The sequence below is a fragment of the Ptychodera flava genome, chromosome 7, assembly GCF_041260155.1.
Source record: "Ptychodera flava strain L36383 chromosome 7, AS_Pfla_20210202, whole genome shotgun sequence".
Taxonomy (NCBI): Eukaryota; Metazoa; Hemichordata; class Enteropneusta; family Ptychoderidae; genus Ptychodera; species Ptychodera flava.
The window spans coordinates 2,735,145-2,754,748 of NC_091934.1; the positions used below are offsets into that span (position 1 = coordinate 2,735,145).

At 36.3% G+C, this 19,604-nt stretch overlaps 1 protein-coding gene across 2 annotated transcripts in view; it reads left to right on the forward strand.

The window, feature by feature from the left end:
* LOC139136567 (ribosome biogenesis protein BMS1 homolog) overlaps window positions 1-19,604 on the forward strand; it is a 68,125-nt gene that overhangs the window by 37,721 nt on the left and 10,800 nt on the right. For both annotated transcript variants that reach the window (XM_070704306.1, XM_070704307.1), the window contains exons 14-19: window positions 3,696-3,777; window positions 9,182-9,444; window positions 10,372-10,458; window positions 13,031-13,132; window positions 18,244-18,424; window positions 18,629-18,687. In XM_070704306.1, coding sequence (XP_070560407.1) covers window positions 3,696-3,777; window positions 9,182-9,444; window positions 10,372-10,458; window positions 13,031-13,132; window positions 18,244-18,424; window positions 18,629-18,687 — 774 coding nt within the window. The remainder of the gene's footprint in view (window positions 1-3,695; window positions 3,778-9,181; window positions 9,445-10,371; window positions 10,459-13,030; window positions 13,133-18,243; window positions 18,425-18,628; window positions 18,688-19,604) is intronic.

The following is a 19,604-nucleotide window of genomic DNA, read 5'->3' on the forward strand; positions in this document are numbered from 1 at the left end:
TAGCTACTATAGACTATAGTCTATAGAAGCTATTGGGATGGGTATCCGTCCGGCGTCCGTCGTCAGTCTGTATGTATGTATGTATGTATGTATGTATGTATGTATGTATGTATGTATGTATGTCCGTTTGTGAGGCGTCCGTCCACTCAAATATCTTGAGAACCGCAGTACTTACTGATTTGATATTTGTTGTGTAGATGAAAAATACGATTTTGAGAAACTATTTTTTTTAATTTTTTGATATTGTTGAAAATAGGCAAATTAATGCCAAAAAAGGTGTTTTTGGTAAAAAATCTTCTCGTTCATAACCGCTGGTCAGACAGCTTTGTTATTTGGTATACAGGTCCCTAGGGGTAACCCAACTTAGACTTGTTCAAATTGTGATGAAATATGCAAATCTGTATTTTTAAGGAATTTTTTTGTCATTTTTGGTCAAAATTTGACTTACATTGTATGTAATTCTTGTACTGTATAAACCCTATCAATTCACCCAGAAAAAATAATTAATATGATTTTAAATAATTGAATTAATTAGGAATCATCAAAGCCAAAATAATTTAGTGTAGAATTATCAGAAAGTTCAACTTTTTTTGACAGTTCATAGTGAAATGCTTACCATCTTGGAGGATTAAAACATGTAAAGGCAACTTTCCTGAATCCCAACTTTGACATATTGTGAACCGTCATTTATTGTGCCCTGTATGTTATCTAAAAGAAATTGCTCAAAATAGTCAATAGAGATAGAGATAGAGATAGAGAAAGTTCTAATTTCCATTTATGGTTGACTTGGTAAGGATAAAATAAAATTACTTTTTGAGGAAAAAAATAGAGTGGTCAATTAAAAGAGTGGTCAAAGTGATAGGTTTTTTATGGTAAAGCTGGGCTGTATAAAGATTCCTCATGTGCTATTTATAGCAATTATGCAATCTGTGTAAACAGTGCAATGAAAGTGTAACATGATTCCTTATAATGCTTTTGATGACCTTGAACTTCTTAAGTTTCAAACCTTTGTCTCTTGAGTGTGCTTTCTCTGAGTATGTACAGTCTCAACTTATTAAACAGAACTCACAATGTTAATCAAAGATATCCACCTTCTTCATCAATACATGTGTCACAAAAGGTTATTCTCTACATAACTCAACAGAGCTCTGTCAACTGTTGAGTTGCTTGTTCTTTCAAAACCGCTGGTCAGACAGCTTTAATATTTAGTTTACTTGTCCGTAGGATGACCTTAGTGAGATAATTTCATACAGTAAGGAAATACTTAATTTTGTATCCATGTCTATAGTAGCTTCAGGGACTTTGGCCCTATGTTTTCTTTGATTTGAACTCTTGACCCATTTACTGTGTGAGTGCAGCAGGTATTTTTTGACAAGTATCGTCCGTGTTGCATGCGAATAAAATGCATTGTCGATATGGACATAATGCGTATTTATCGTAGGATAGTGTGTGCCTATACGGAATCCCAACTTATAAAAAAAAACTGCGGTGACCTTTGGCCTAAAAAATTTTTAAAAAAATGTTCACTCACTGCTCCTGAACCTTGGTCCAAAAATCCGATGTACAAGATTTTTTTCTCTGGCCTTAGAGAAAAATGCAATCACATTTTTAAGCCACATAAAAGCTTTTTTGTCTTCATCCCTTAGCAGAGGCAAACAACATCACATATTTACCGTAATTAGGTATTTATTCAGCACACGGTATATTGTCACCCAAAACAATCTGCACAACTTAAAATATGTCCTGTCGAGGATACATTTGTGATACTTTTTACAAAAAACAGATTCAATGAAGTACTTGAAATTGAGATTTAAATTGCTTTGGTGTGAGCCTCACGTCCTACGTCCCAGTCACTGTAATGAATTATGGATGGTAAATGCTGCACACCTGTCTTTTGTCACAAAAAATAAATAAATTAATAATCAAACCTTGTTCCTATCACAAGGTTCTTGTATTTGATGGTGATATGACAAATCATTTATCATTAAAAAACACAAAATTAAACTAAACTTAACTGAAGCAAGATACTCAAATTCAAATTGACCGACTTAAAGAAATAAAATGTAAATTGCAACTGCCACAAAATTTCTATTGTTCACCACTGCACTTATGTGTCTTCCTAAACCCTTGGAACCTTTCAAATGTTTTATCTGTCTTCTTATGTACAATTCTACAATAACTTCTGGCAAAGGAGAAACATCTTACATTCACATATAACCTGACACTTTATGACAGAAGGGCATTTGATACATCATCATTGATACCATCTCTGGCAAGCACAGACCATTTCTTGTGGATCAAACTATCCCTCAGTATCTCATTGGTCAATGGCTGCTGAATATTCTCACCCTCATATCCCTATATCCCCAACCCCCATTTTCCCACTCTGCAAATGTTTCCAGCAAACAGTAAGAAGCTTCAGTTACCCTAAACAACCTTCCCTATCTTGTTTATCCAGCCGTGTACCTGCACTTTGCATGTCTTTTGTATCTGTCATGTCATTTTGAATGTTAAAAAAGGCATGGGATTTTGTATTGTTACTGATATACATATTTGCGCCTCAGTTTGTAGGGAATGTAGCCCATGGATGTAGAAAATTTTGGTTATACGTGGCAAAAATAAAAGTATAGGCAGTTGCAAGTGGTGTGTGAGTGCACAGTTTGTGCAAAATGTCCTGATATTTTACTGAAACTAAATTTTCACAGCTGGCAAATTTTAGTTAACAGCCGGTTGTTTTTGCTGGCTGCTGGCAATTTTTTACATCCCTGTAGCTTACAAAATAACATAGTTAGACTGAATTTACACAACATCTTGATTACAGTGGAAAATCTTCCTGTAAATAGAAATTAACTTTTATGGTAGACCATGAAATTGCCACAAGCTTATTGTAAAACATATCCTATTGCAACTTTATTCATTTCAGTTCTCCATTAGTGTATGACTTGTTTCAAAATTCTGCAAACTCTCTCCCTCATATTACACACAAATGGCCAATTTACAATAAACTTGCTGCAAATTTGCTACAAAGAAAAGTTTGATAAGGAAAGTGCAACCTGACAAGTTCATTGTAGCTCGCCGTAAAATAAACAAAGAAACAAATATATCTACAGAGTACAGTGTCATTAAAATTGATTGCTAAGTTTTTGCCATGCCACATGAGTTAAGGAAAGTTTTATTTGTCTGTTTCAATGCGTTTGGTCATACAGCTTTCATTGTCTCTCACCAACTGTTTTCCATATTGTCAATCTGATGATGTCATCAAAGCAATCTGGTGATGTCATCAGAGCAATCTGATGATGTCATCAAAGCAATCTGGTGATGTCATCAAAGCAATTTGATGATGTCATCAAAGCAATCTGGTGATGTCATCAGAGCAATCTGATGATGTCATCAAAGCAATCCAATGATGTCATCAAAGCAAGCTGATGATGTCATCAAACCTATCTGATGATATCATCTCAGCAATCATGTCATCAAAGCAATCTGGTGATACTCAGTAATCAAATGTTCAGACATACATGTATTTGATCTAGCACCTGTCACATACTACCATTGTACAGCCTCTGAAATCTTGCAGCAAGTTCACCTTTGACATAACTTTCTTCAAGACATAAACAATATTGATATTCCTTGCATGTAACTTTTTTCAGAAATTTGCTCAGGTCAAGTAATCAGTTTCTTTGATTGTATTGTAGGTGAGAGAAGAGATCAAAGACTGTTTTGTGACTGGTAAATGGGATGACAGCCATGATGCAGAAAAGTTACTACAAGAAGATGGTAGGTTGGCTATTTTGTTTTTAGCTCATATTTGGTATGTATTGTTATGTGAAAGAAAATGAACAAAAGGTGAACTCAGCAGTTTCCGTGTGAAATGAAATTTATTATGAAAAATAAAACTAATTGCTAAGTCAGGGATAGAATACAACTCTGCTGTGAATTTCTCTCTGCATGCATTGCTATGTTGTTTTCATGTTTGGTTTTGTTTTTTGCGCATGTTCTTATTAGTTGAAGAATAAAAAAAGGAGAAGAAAATACCCCACGTCACCGCATCAATTTTGCAATATGTCTAGGATGATAAACAATCTTTTTGTTTTTCGTGACCTTGTAAGGTGTTTCTGTCTTTTGTTCTCCTTTGAAATTGCAATCATTATACAAATATGTTGCCAGATTTTTGGATTAAGTCCCACCAGGCTTTAAGCACATGTAGGAGTTGGGTTGGAACAGAGCGTGTATCTTGAAAATATCAACATGGTAAAGTGATGATATTACTTTGCTAACCTATGGACTGCTTATGTACCTCAACTGCTTGCTTGTAGCGGTTAGCGGTTACCCATATAGAACAGTACCCACTCAGACAATCACTATTTTTACTGCCACACCTTGATGGTCATTTGGTTGAAACAGAAAAACTTGATTATTGACAACAAATCATCAAACACTTGTCCTTCTCAAATTTTCTGGTAATTTTAGCCTTGACACTCAGTGTATTGTAATTTAACTCATTCCGACAACAAAATAAAAATCCGGATCCAGGCAGATTTGGATGAGTTTGTGGACCAACAAAATAAGAAGAATACTGTTGGAAGTACCAACACGGCATTACAATAATTCCAAGAATGGTTGTCAGTGATGTCCTTCCAAAACTCGCCCCATTGCTCAAATTCCACTACTTCAATGGTATTCTTTCTGCCCATTTTGTTGGAACTCGATTAAAAAAATGGGAAAGAATATGAACCGGAAAAACTTGCAAGTTATCCGCATGGAATTGATCATTTCCTCCCTGACAATGGGTACCTGGTTTCCATCATACATGACAATGAGTTTCAGTGCTCCAGAAAATGTGCTACAGCAAAAAGAGTAGAGTTGAAAAAGCAAGGAAAAGGAAACAAAGTGCAAGCCACTATAGTCATAAAAGAAAATATAAAGCTTTTGATTGAAAAGGGTATTGCCAGACAATCAAGTCCTGAAGCTCTGTCCTACACAGTTTGGATGAACAACATGAAGATGGTAGGTTTTAGTGGAGGCCAAGAAAACATAGACTTGGAACAGGGCAACAATTAGTTACAGAAACAACTGGCAATCAAGAATACTTTAAACTTAATGAAAGAGAAACAAAGACAAGATTTGGTCAGGCTGGAGCAAACCAGAGACCATACAACCCTAACATTTTTGAAACTCCTGAGAAACCCAATACATGTCCAAAATACTGTACCACCAATTCATGAATCATTACTCCATCGAAATGAACACACCAGACAGCCCCTTCTATCTGGCTATCAATCATTCACCAATATTCCAATAGTCCACCAATGCAAGTTCAACATCTGTCTGGATACAGTGAACTTCAGTCTGTCAACAACCAAGGGATCGCCTCTCTAAAAACAACAAGAAGAAATGTCAACCATACTTGCTCCACAGTCCTCTTTATCATGGTCCTCTTCATCATCGTCATCATCATCATCATCATCATCATCATCATCATCATCATCCACTAACATTCAGAATCAAGCATTGCAAGTTAAACACAGATTCAATCAGTTCAAATACATGTCAGATGGAAACAGCATCAACAGTCAGTATATTTAGTAGGACAGTGATTTATTACACCTTGTTCAACATCTACGTATTGAATGGGACAACTGGACCATCTTCTGCGACATGACTTCCTCCGTTCAAAGGGCACCGTCTGGCAGTTATCTATGACACATCGTCAACGTCTGAAAATTCTCAAGAATAAATAGATGTGGACACAATAACTCTCACGTTTAAGTGCCTTTGGCTTTATTAATTGATTTTCAAAGTTCACTTTAAGTACATTTGATGTATTGCTTACCATTTCCCAGTCCTATTGTGTGCATTGTAAAGGCATGCACAGTACTGTAGATTACCCAGAATTCATTATGCTTTGTATCCTCACAGATCCTCAGAGATACCTGAGTGAAGGCTACCATATCTCCCATGTGTAGACAAATTCACAGACTATTTATCAAAATTTTGAAAACGTACTTTTATGCACACCATTTTTCTCAATTCTCATTTTAAATAATTTGGAAAATTATGCATAATTGAGATAGAAGATAGCATTTTTGTGGAATTTGCCAGAGATTGTGTCCTCAGCCATACAGAATAATGTGATGGAAAGTACACAGTAAGTGAGGCTACCCACAATTCCCCCTGTTTTGTTCACTCAGACATTTTTTGCTAAAGGCTTTTTCAATTTTATCAGTTTCTTAACGATTTGTTACTTACAATTTAAGTTCAGGATTATTTGTTAAGACTATGTTCCAAAATTATTGATTATGTTTAAAATTCAAGAGTTAATTGAATGAGAAGTTGATGTTTGGAGGTGCTAAAAATTGCACACTTGTCAAGATAAAGTTATCAGCAACTAAGACGGTCTCATCACACCACCTGTCAGACATGCAAATTTCCTTTGTTACAAACATTAAAAAAAATCAATACCCTTTCTTTTGCCAACACAGATGCAACTTATTCCCTTAGTTCCCTTGAAAATATTGTGTATGGCTGTCAAAAATCTATGTCGACAAAGTTACAAAATTGCTATCTCCTCCGCGGAAAAAGGGTTGATCTTCTCATTATTCACAGTGAGAAATCAGAAAATTATGATGATCAGAACTATGTTGCCAGAATTTTGAAATATGGACCGAGTTGTTCTGTGTACAGAAGAAATTTGCTTCAGTTCAGTGAGTGATCTCCGTGTGTACAGATCATGGAGGATTGTGGGTAGCCTCACTTACTGTGAAGTAGGGAGACTAGTTGCACCTGTTTTATGAAACAAAAGGATATTGATTTTTTTGCAATGGAAGTGAAAAAGAAATTTGCATGTTAAGTTTTCTCAGATCAGAGAATGACCCCTTCAGTTCGTCATAACTTGCTGCCCAAAAAGCAAGGCATTTGTAGTACCTAAAGAATGTGACTTTTATGGTTGTTTAGTGGTTATTTTGAAACTTTTACTGAAATATCTAAACGTACTTTTACTAGGTATTATTTAAAAATTATTCTGATACTGCACACTAGTGCTTACATGCAGAACTGAAAAAGTTTTTAGAAAAGTAACCTTCAAGGATACAAATCAAAGAGAATTGTGGGTAATTTATTGTACTGTGGCATGTGTATCAATGGTGCCTTTTTTCATTGTTGTATTGAATTTAAATCAATGCCTGCAGCGGAATAAATGAGATCGTTTAAAGTGAAACCAGTGATCATTATTTCCCTCAGTTTTTTCCAAAATATGGGCTTGGGTATATGATAAATCAGTTGTTACCCACTGTCACCTATTCCCAGTATCAGAATATGTGCTGTTTCAGACACTTGGCTTTGTCTCTTGTCTGAGGCATCACGAATGACACTCATGCTGATATGACACAGGAACAGGTGATATGTATTTCATTACACCAATATATTGATGGCACTGTTGTAATAACAATAAACAACCTCAGCGACAGGTATACCAATCTATTTTGACTAGTTCACTACATGTATGCGCTCACTATTGCCTATGCATATACATGTATGTCATGGACTGGTCAACATCTCATGGTTATTGTCCTCTGCTTTTGTTCATATTGCTTACTATAAAATAACCTCTAAATATGTATCTTCTGTAATAATGTCATACAAATCTTATTGAATTCGCAGTACAGATTCATTATAGCACGTACTTGAAGGTTAACTATAGGTAAGCGGACGAGTAGGAGGCGGTTTACGGAATTTAACGGTACAGTTTGCCAGTAAAACTCGAAGGCCCGCAGGGCCGAGGAGTTTTATGGCAAACTGTACCGTTAAATTCCATAAACCGCCGACTACGAGTTCGCTGGATGTGTTATACCACGAATTTGCCGAGTTTTAGAGCCTTGTTTGCCCGCCGAAAGTTTTTATTTGTAATTTTAGTGCAGTGCAAGTTGAAACTTTGGCAGGAAAACATTGACGCGTTTTGACACCTTGTTGAACGAAAGTATAAAAAACTAACCCATGATTGGATAAAACATAGTTGACATGTGTTGCTATTGTAGTGCGATGACGTGGTTGCGCACCTGGTTTGATTTGAATTGTATGAATTATGTTTGATTGATTGGTTGGTTGAATGAAGTGAAAAGGTGTTTGCAGATCGACATTAGAGTCACGCTTTGCTCATTTGGGTCGAAAACTTTGAGCAGCATACACGCAATTGCCGAGTCGCTCTACGTATATCGATATGGCGGATGAAGTACAAGTGAAAGCTGTATCCGGTGCACTTTAACTACCAAAGCCAAAGATGGAAAAGAAAAGTCCCCCTGTCACGCCAGTGCTAATGGCCCTAATCGGAAGACCAAGCTACACAGCCACGTCAGAGAAAGGCGCAACAGAAACTGCAAGTACAAAAAAAATACGTGTAGATCCACAATGACTGTGGTACTGCGTGTGTGTTTGCCTTTAGCTAGATTTAACTTTACCAAAGGCGACTGAAACCTCTACATTCAGTGTTGATAACTGACTCTGAAGTCTTAAATTTCAGCTTCGAATGATCGTGATAACAATAACCTTAACACAGAAGTGATATTTGCAATCAATACTGTTATTTCACGGTGACCTGTAATTGATTTTGAGATGTACAGTCATGCAAAATTAATTCAGTCCGGTGATTCTTTTAAAGTGTCTTTACTCTGTACTTAATGGTGAAATAAATTTATTCTGGTATAATGTCTCGCATTTGTTTTTTTTACTCGTTGCAACGTGACTTTCTTTAGTTTAAAAAGTGTCCATTTTACAAGTTCTTTTGTTTGAAAGTGTCCGATTTACTAGTAAACCGGACAGTTTTTAACAAAAGAACTGTCCGATTTAATAGTAAATCAGACACTTTTAAACTAAAGAACTTGAAAATCGGACACTTTTTAAACAAAAGAAAGCCAGGTGGTATATAATAAAATATTCTATTATGGAAATTAGAGAGCATGGTTAGAACAATGGGCACGAAGCGGAGAATGGTATAACAGGAAATAGTGGTTACTTTTAGGTTCTCAGTCCTGCAAAATTCTGAGACATGGAGCACTGAGGACTTCAAGATCCCAAAAGTGGCAGCCATTTCCTTCTAGCTTCAACATTTTGTACCATAACTAACGTTAAGTAAAGCCCTGTCATTTCCTTTTGATATTATTCTATTTTCACTTTGACCTTTTCACAGATGAAATTTACGGTGACTTTGAAGACCTGGAGACGGGAGAAAAGCACCTTGCAAATGAGAAAGGTGGGGAGAGTGATGGCAGTGATAATGAAGAGGATGATGAACTTGATCAGGAAAGAGAGGAGAAAGAAAAAAGTGACAAGGAAAAGAGGTTGGAGAAGAAAAGAAAGATGAAAGAAGCTTTTGATGCGGAGTATGATGATAAGGATGGTGGAACATCATATTATGATGAATTGAAACAACAGCTTGATCAGCAAGCCCAGGTAAAATACTGTATGCTAATATAAGATATTGCCCAGGGAAAATACTGTATGCTAATATAAGATATTGCCCTGGTAAAATACTGTATGCTAATATAAGATATTGCCCAGGTAAAATACTGTATGCTAATATAAGATATTGCCCAGGTAAAATACTGTATGCTAATATAAGATATTGCCCAGGTAAAATACTGTATGCTGATATAAGATATTGCCTGTGTCTCTGCCATTGGTGTGTTCAATTCACAATAGGGTTAGATACTCATTCTAAATAGACCATGAATATGGTGGACAATGCAAATATTATGCTGATTGATTGACATAGTTGTGAGAGACCAATTCATCATATTACCGATTTAACAGACTGAAAATTTGTGAATGTAAATAAAATATGAATTGCCCACCATAATAGTGTTAGATTTCTCCTCAAACTGCCAGTGTACAGGAGACAACACCACAGTGCTGCCACTTCTGGTCAGAAGCATGTACAAAAATGATAACAATACATGATACTTCATTTGAGCACAGTGCAACCACTAGAATGTAATTTAAATACTCAGAAAACAGCAAATCAATTAATGAATGATATAATAAAGTTATGCAAAGAAAATTTGATATTTCTGGTTCTGAAATCAGTAGTATCATTTTTAGGGAAGATTTCGATTATAAGACCTCCACATACACTTTAAATGAAATTTATTTTTATAAGGCTCTTTGAAAGTGTATCATGTGACCTAAACTTAAACGTTTATACATCCCATAATAGGTGAATATTAAAAAATTGTTGTAAGTGCATGAATGAATACTAGCAATTGATATCATCTTTTTTCTGAGAGAGATAATATACTTGATAAGACTTAAAAAAGAAATCCATGCCATGACCAATGCTTTGTTTCTACGAAAAATACAGTGAATTTGTTGTTTTTTCAGATGAACAGGGCTGAGTTTGAAGACATGGATGATGACGTGAGAGTTCTCTATGAAGGTTACAGAGCTGGAATGTATGTCAGAGTTGAGGTAAAGAAATTAATACTTTAGTTCAGTGGGTCAGTATGTCATGTCGTCATGTGCAAGTCACATGGTATGTCATGTGATACCCGTAGTTACATGTTTCTTTGGTGGATAAAAGAGTGTTTACTTAATGAACAAGTTTAGGGATATGAATACTGGTTATGTCTATGTCCTGTGTCGTGCCTAACACAACTTTTGTTTATGTAAATAATTTTTTTTGTTAATTATACAAGTATTCCAAGCTCGTTTAAATTCAGTGTAGCTCAGAACAAAAACACCTTGCAAGGTGTTTTTACCAGATTTTGTAGGTTTGTTGCCCTCTTGCAGCGTTTTTCAAAAACAATATTTATCAATAGACTTGGTACAATTTTTATCATCATGTGGAAGTTTTACAGTATGTTGGCTTTAAAAGGTAAGAATGCCAATTATGAGACAAGGGCAGTGTGTGAAAGTTAAGTAGAAAGGTTACAGGTCAGTAGAATGATGAGTATTGTAAAAGCTCAAGTCTTTGTCAGGTCGAGGTCTTTGTCAGGTCGAGGTCTTTGTGAAAACTGTTTGACAGGGACTAATGAATTGTTTTAAACTAAGTATGATGCAAACAACATAAAAAGTTTAAAGTACAGTTGTGTAATACATGGAATATGATAAGACATTGTCATACATAGTCATACAATTCCCTGTCACAGTTGAGTTGATGTGTCTGGCCATTATCTAAATCTGTGTCAACAGTAGTGATTGACATCCAGTCACAGCTAGAAAATATACAGTGTGATATGATAAACACATTTCAGAAAAGATGGCAAAATTTATCAGTGTTGATGGTACTGTGGTGGTGAATGCAACCAGTATACCACTCCTACTAGTACCAATTTGAAATGTGATAGGAACACTATATGGGCAAAGTTCTAGATAAATAAAAAGCCAGATAAATACATAGGGACTAGGGAGCTGGTCTATGCTTTGACTTAGAAAAAAAAAATTTAAATTGCTAAAAATAACCCAGTCCCCAAAGCAGTTAAAGACGGAGCCTCCCTTTAAAAGGGCGCCAAGCTATGGCAGCGTTCATTGTGTAAGTGGACACCAAACAAGCAACACGCGGACACACGCTCCAGAAAATGCCACTTTTAGTTTTTTCCTGCCACAAAAACGCAGACAGACTACCAAGTGGCCAGCGCGAAGTTGCTGCTGATTCAACTCTGTGGTTATACAATTTTTTAGGAAATTCAAGCGTTGGTGATGGTGAATCAATGACCATTGGCGATTTGAACCGACCGTCAATCAAACGCTTGTATAAACTCTGTTTGCAGGATTAGCAAAAGGTGACAAAAGGTTGAGATCAGTTTGTGTAATTCATGTTATAGAAATCAAACATCGTACTGGCCAGGTGTTTGACTGGGAGAAGAATTCCGCTAATGCGAAAACCTGGGATTGAAAATTGCGGCTTTAAGTCACGTATTTGTTATGTTCACTGGTAGTTTGTTATACGGGACTACAACTTGTAAGTTTGTAAGAATTGATTGTGCTCAGTATGCAAGAAAAACAAGATACTAGTAATCCACATATGTACAGTAAAAATGCAAAAAGTACCAATAAATTGTTGCAAAATGACATACCGTATAGTCTTGAAAACTTCCTCTCACCCTTGCCTAATATATTGTACAGCGACCAGTTCTGAATTTGCCTACCTGCCTAGAATATTGAAAATGATCTCTGACCTGATGGGGTCAAATCTTTCTTACAATTGATAGTTTGCCATGCCAGTTACAGGAAAATATCCCAAGAAAATGCTGTCTTTTAAAAAACAAATATTGCAAAATCTAGTGGTTGTGAGAATAGTGGGCTCAGAAATATTTGCAATCAGGTGTATACAACATATATTTAGTATTGGTCATAAGGACCATCTGCACGGCAAACCCTTGGTCCAGCAGGAAAATAGTCAGTCTTGGACCGCAGAACTGATTTAAATGTTGCACTTTGGATCAGAGTAGATGAAAACATTGTTAACCCTTTTCCTGCAAGACAGCATCACTTCCACATCAGCTAAGTCAGTAAAAAGCGGTATTGAGCCAAGCATGATGTATTTTCACCCACTTGGCTTGGTCTGTTGTAGCGTCTTTAGTAACACAAAATCAAGTTTACAGTATTTATGTTTTCAACAGCCTTCAAATGTTGAATGTTATGTTAAAATTCACCATATGGAATATGTTGTGTTTCATTATTTTTAATCATCTTGACCTGATGGTGAAATATGGACTTGGCAGGAAAAGGGTTACTGTATTGATTCAAGTTCAGATAGGAAGGTTTGTTCTGTTGGCTCAGTTCCAAGTAATGGAAATTTGTAGGATCCAACCTAGAATGTGCTTTTTAACCTAGAATGTGAAAATTTATACTCAGATCAATTATCAAGTTTCATAAAGGGAGTTAAATAAAGATTTAATTTTACTAAGAGGAGCAAAGTGTTTGATGAACAGACTTGATGAGACATGTGTTGATGTAATGAGAGTGTACAGTCAAGCAGTCTTCCAGCCACAATGCTCCAATACATTCACATCCATTTCACATCCATTTCTTCTTTTAGATTGCTGATGTCTCATGTGAGTTTGTGACCAACTTTGATCCAGCATATCCAGTAATACTGGGTGGATTGTTGAACAGTGAAGAAAACATAGGCTTTGTACAGGTAATGTGTTTTCAATAACCTAGCTATGATATGAAAGTTAGCTGTTCTACTACCGTGCAAGTTACTGTGTATGCTATCTGCTGCATGTAAATTACCACTGACAGTTCTATTGTATATGAATTCTATTGACATCAACTATTCATAATGTGCAGTGACTTCAGGCCAACTATTCATAATATGCAGTGACCTCAGGTCAACTATTCATAATATGCAGTGACCTCAGGTCAACTATTCATAATATGCAGTGACCTCAGGTCAACTATTCATAATATGCAGTGACCTCAGGTCAACTATTCATAATATGCAGTGACTTCAGGTCAACTATTCATAATATGCAGTGACCTCAGATCAAGACAAAAGAATACCACCAGGATGGTCCTTTATCTTACATTACCATTACAAAGTCATCGGTCAACTTTTGTACCTTCGTTTTTGTGCATACTTTACTAAGTTACTGGATTGTTATTGTGATGTCTTCCTTAAGACATTAATCAAGTTCATTGATACCTTTATTGGCATTTAAATCTAGATCTCAATACAGGATTAATATCACATTCATTACAGTACATTCAAAATGAGTCATGGAATCAATACATGGGCATTGATGCATTAGTCATACCATCAACAAGTTCTGCTCATTTGCATAAATGTCCCTGAAAAATCAGGGACAGTTTTGCAGATTATACCAGGCTGGGGTTTTTTTGTATCATGTCTATAGAAAGTCACCATACACACAAGCTCAAGTAGATCTGAAATCAGTAGCGGGAGGCAATACTCAAAATGTGTGTACTGAATTACATACTTCACTTTTGTTCACACAATTTTGTCACCCTCAACACATCACATCTGCAATACGTCAGTTTTGTCACCTTGGCTTGTCTGCTTACTTTGACATCACATGAGAAGTAGTTTGCATTGCATCTGCATCGCCTCCTGGTAGAATCAATGAGATTGTGTATTGCCATCACATTGCATCGTGTTGCCATTGATAAGAAACAGTTATGACCCAAAAAAACGCATGTTTGAAGGCCAAAACCAAAGTCACAGTCATCAATAAAACAAACGCATAATAGTTTGACCATGCTGATATCAATTCTCAATAAAATTTACTTCTTGATCAGACATGGGAAGAGCTGTCAAATGTACATTTGTGAAGTACATTTGCCACATGTTTGTTTCATATAAAGTACATATTTAAGCAATAAGGCACACCCAGCGATGGTATACCACAAGATTTTGACCAGTTCACGACATATATGCACGAGCGATAGCGAGTACATATGAAGTGATATGGTCAAAATCGAGTGGTATACCGTCGCTGGGTGTGATTTATTGCTATTATATCATAACAAGATATTGAAATTCTGGCATGGATCGTCATAAAAGGACTTTTCCTTGAGCCGAGAGCTTGTGCGCATGCCAGCCGTGGTATATCGCCAATATACCACGGTTCTTTTCGCGTCTCGACCAATCAGATCGCTGTATTTGCACCATCAATATACTGGTATGATATAATCCATATTATATCATACCAGTATATTGATGGCTCTCCAATGTGTTCTGTTCTTTACATGTGATGCTTTCATGAGAAATGGTCATGTCAGTTTACAAGCAACACTGCCTTCACTCAGTAGACATACTGACCGCTTGTAACACTCAAATATTGTGTGTACAATTTTTTAGTTTACATATTGTTACTGCATCATTTTCATAAAGGTCAACTGTAATGTTATCATATTACCATGCCCTGTCCGTCGCATTTTAATTGGTCGAGCTGAACCATGTGACCGACCACAAATACGCAATAATGGTTTGTTTATGTGCCCGTGAATATGAATGATATCGTGAACATCGTAACTTTTCAGCTAAAACTTAAATTGTAATTTGTACAAAGATCATAATCAATCCCAAAATAAAATGGAACACTTGTGGGCTAAGTCTAGACACTTCTTTTTAGTCCCCACGGACACCGTCCGGGGGACTTATAGGTTTGGTCATGTCCGTGCGTCCGTCCGTGCGTCCGTGTGTGCGTGCGTGCGTGCGTGCGTCTGTGCGTCCGTCCGTTCACCCAGATATCTCATAGACGCCTGGAGCGATTTTGTTCAAACTTGGTTCAAGGATAGTACCCTACCTCATACAGATGCACGTCGATTTGTTTCACAATGCGATCAAATTTGGCCATGTTAGAGGACTTTTTAGTTTTCACCTCCATAGACCCCCATGTATAAGGCAGTCCATAGACTCCCATGTATAAGCACAGGCGACCCATAAAGTATTACTGAGATTTTCACACTAGTTTTCACCTCCATAGACCCCCATGTATAAGGCAGTCCATAGATTCCCATGTATAAGCACAGGCGACCCATAAAGTATTACTGAGATTTTCACACTGTTTTCTCTATCATTTTCTCTCCTTTCTTCATGCTCTTACTGATCGGAGTAAATAAATAAATGGTTTATATAACCTAACCTAGCCTCTGCAACTCTTTATTTATTTTACACTCCATTACATGGACGTATATCTCTCATACACACATGCTGTAATTAATTAGTCAACACAACTAATTATGCTCATCCGTGGACTTATCAGAGGTTGGTCAACATCAGAAAGATAGTGATGTTAATGAAAAAGGTACCAATCCTATCTTTCGCGATGTTGACCAACCCGTAAAATACCTGATAAGTCCACGGATTAGCATAATTAGTTGTGTTGACTAATTAATTACAGCATGTGTGTGTGAGAGATATATGTCCTTGTAATGGAGTGTAAAATAAATAAGAGTCACAGAGGCTAGGCTAGGTTATATAAATCACTTATTTTATTTATTCCGATCATTCAGAGCATGAAGAAAGAAGAGAAAATGATAGAGAAAACTGTGTGAAATAACTCAGTAATACTTAATGGGTCGCCTGTGGTATAAGGCAGTCCATAGACTCCCATGTATAAGGCCAAGAAAAATAAAAATTTAGTTTCTCATAGTATTCATATTGCAAAAAGGATACAGTGACACAGTTTTTAGTGCCCACTGATAAAGTCTAGGGGGATTATAGATTGGGTCATGTCCATCCGTGAGTCCATCCGTTCACGCAGATATCTCAGACACTTTGACAAAAATGTCACGTGACCTTGGTGACCTTTGACCTCAAATATACATATATGTCTATAACTCAGTAACCACAAGTGCTAAACCTTTCATATATGGTATGATGGGACACCCTATGACGCCACATATTGTAACTCATTAATTATGTGCATATCTAATTTTGAGCGAGCCAAATGACCTAGAGGTCTGATTTTTGGTATATATGGATAACTTAGCAATACAATTTTTTGACGTAGTGTCACGTGACCTTTGACCTCAAATATACATATTTGTCCATAACTCAGTAACCACAAGTGCTACACCCTTCATATTTGGTATGATGGGACACATTATGACGCCACATATTGTTCCTCATTATTTATGTGCGTATCTAATTTTGAGTGAGCCAATAGAGCCAGAGGTCTGATTTTTGGTATGTAGGGATAACTTAGCAATACAATTTTTTTGACAAAATGTCACGTGACCTCAGTGACCTTTGACCTCAAATATACATATTTGTCCATAACTCAGTAACCACAAGTACTACACCCTTCATATTTGGTATGATGGGACACCTTAATATGACGCCACATATTGTACCTCATTAATTATGTGCATATCTAGTTTTGAGCGAGCCAATAGAGCTAGATGTCTGAATTTTGGTATATAGGGATAACTTAGCAATACAATTTTTTTGACAAAATGTCACGTGACCTCAATGACCTTTGACCTCAAATGTACATATTTGTCCATAACTCAGTAACCACAAGTGCTACACCCTCCATATTTGGTATGATGGGACACCTTATGACGCCACATATTGTACCTCATTAATTATGTGCATATCTAGTTTTGAGCGAGCCAATAGAGCTAGATGTATGATTTTTGGTATATAGGGATAGACTATAGGAAAGAAATTGACAAAATGTCATATGACCTCGATAACCTTTTACCTAAAATACACGATTATGTCAATAAATAAGTAACCACAAGTGCTATGTCCTTTATATTTAGTAGGATGGGAGACCTTATGACAACACATGCTTTACCTCATTAATTATGCACATATATAATTGTGGGCAAGCCAATAGAGCTTGAGGTCTGAATTTTTGCATATATTGATTAATTAGCAATACAATTTTTTTCAAAATGTCACGTGACCTTGATGACCTTTGGCCTTGATTATGCATATATATGCATAACTCAGTAACCACAAGTTATTTACGCTTCAATTTTGATAGGATAATAGACCTTAAGATGTCACATCTTGTACCTCATTTATTATGCGCATATGTATTTCTTGGCTGGCCAATACAGCTAGAAGTCTGATCTTTTTCCCCCGATTTAGAACCATAACTTAGACATGCCTCTTGTTTCAAATTGGGAACAATGACATAGACCTATGTGTCCATAGATCTGAACATATACACTCCAGTGATACTTCTTAATGACCACATTTCCCTGCCCCATCAAGACTAATACTCCTATTACAAGTGGGGACTATGTCATTGTCAATGACTTGTTTTTGAAAAAATCTCCGGATTTGCAAAATATTTACAGCGCGCGCCAACTACTCCCTGATATGTTCCGGGGCCCCGTTGTCATTCACAAGGGAAATTTTCGCAAGCCTCGCCCGTTTATTTTTGGCTTTCCTCTCACCCTTGCCCATAAATAAACGTTAATGGTCAGCGCATCTCCTGTTATTTCTATATAGACCTGTGCACTTGACATCCTTATAACATTAGTTAAAGTTATAATATGCAGGATTGGACATTACACATGGAAAAATTTGAGGCAGTAATGTTTTGTCTGAAGCTTGAAGAAAATACATCTGTTGAGAGAAACCATTTTTTGATGTTCATTAATGCCAAATTTTTTATTCTCTGTTTCATCGTTTTTTAGCTCATATTTTGTATCTGTATAAATACCAAAGAGAGCTTATATGGTGAGTCGGTGGCGTCTGTATGTCTGTATGTATTTCCATTCCAAAACAATCTTTTAATCATATTTCACTGTCCATAATTTCAGATACGACTGAAAAAGCACAGATGGTATGACAGGATTTTGAAGACACGAGATCCTCTGATAATGTCACTGGGATGGCGGCGATTCCAAACTTTGCCGATGTATTCCATTCAAGATCACAATGGTAGACATAGGTTATTGAAATACACACCTGAACATTTACATTGCCATGCAACTATCTGGGGTACGTACTCTTTCAAAAATTTGAGATTCTTCACAAAGTATCTTCCTTCATTGATAAACCCTTGTCTTGTTTCTGTTATCATCAATGCCTCAACTTCTACTTTACAAACAGTTACGTTGTAAATAAATGGTTAATGTATTTAGATTTAATGGTTGTTTTTGTTTGTTTGTTTTGAATGAGGAAAGATTTATTTTTATCTTTCAGGGCCCATAACACCTCAAGGAACTGGATTTCTAGGAATTCAGTCAGTGGCAGATGTTACAGTAAGTTTCTACATTCAATACAATTCATTTGCAGATAACACCATTTCTGTCTGTGACGTGTCTTGATATTCACTATTGAATTAATATTAATCAGTTTTTAACAATCATCAAAGCTCATTGGTCTAGGAAGTTTGGCATCAGTGTCCTTTGCATGGATTAATGATTTTAGTGCAGATTTACTTTTCTTGAATGAAAATTCCAAAGCTCAAGGTACACAACCATATCAATTGGCCAGCTCCCAGGGTGAAGAAACTACATTTGACAGGTTGATGCACCACATAGTATTCACAATTACACCAATAACAACAAAAATAATTCCATGAACTATTAAATAAGTGATGAGGTACATTATAGAAACATGATCTTGAGATGAAAATAAAAATTGATTAAAGTATTTCTGCTGTCCTTTTTCCCATAACCTCCTATATTGGGGATGATTGGTTTCAAAATATCTGTCAACTGAGAATAGTTGCTTCCAAAATATCTGTCCACTGAGAATGGTTGCTTCCAAAATATCTGTCCACTGAGAATGGTTGCTTCCAAAATATCTGTCCACTGAGAATGGTTGCTTCCAAAATATCTGTCAACTGAGAATGGTTGCTTCTAAAATATCTGTCCACTGAGAATGGTTGCTTCCAAAATATCTGTCAACTGAGAATGGTTGCTTCCAAAATATCTGTCCACTGAGAATGGTTGCTTCCAAAATATCTGTCCACTGAGAATGGTTGCTTCCAAAATATCTGTCCACTTAGCGTTCTCCACAAAGTCAGAGCAGTTAAGTTGTATGACTTTGGTCGTTGTGTCTACTTCTGTACACAGTGGGTGCAAATTGGCCCTACTTCATATTCAGTTCATTTATCACTTTATATTCAATGGTATAGTTTTTGAATACCTTGTAATGCATCAACCTGTGTCAC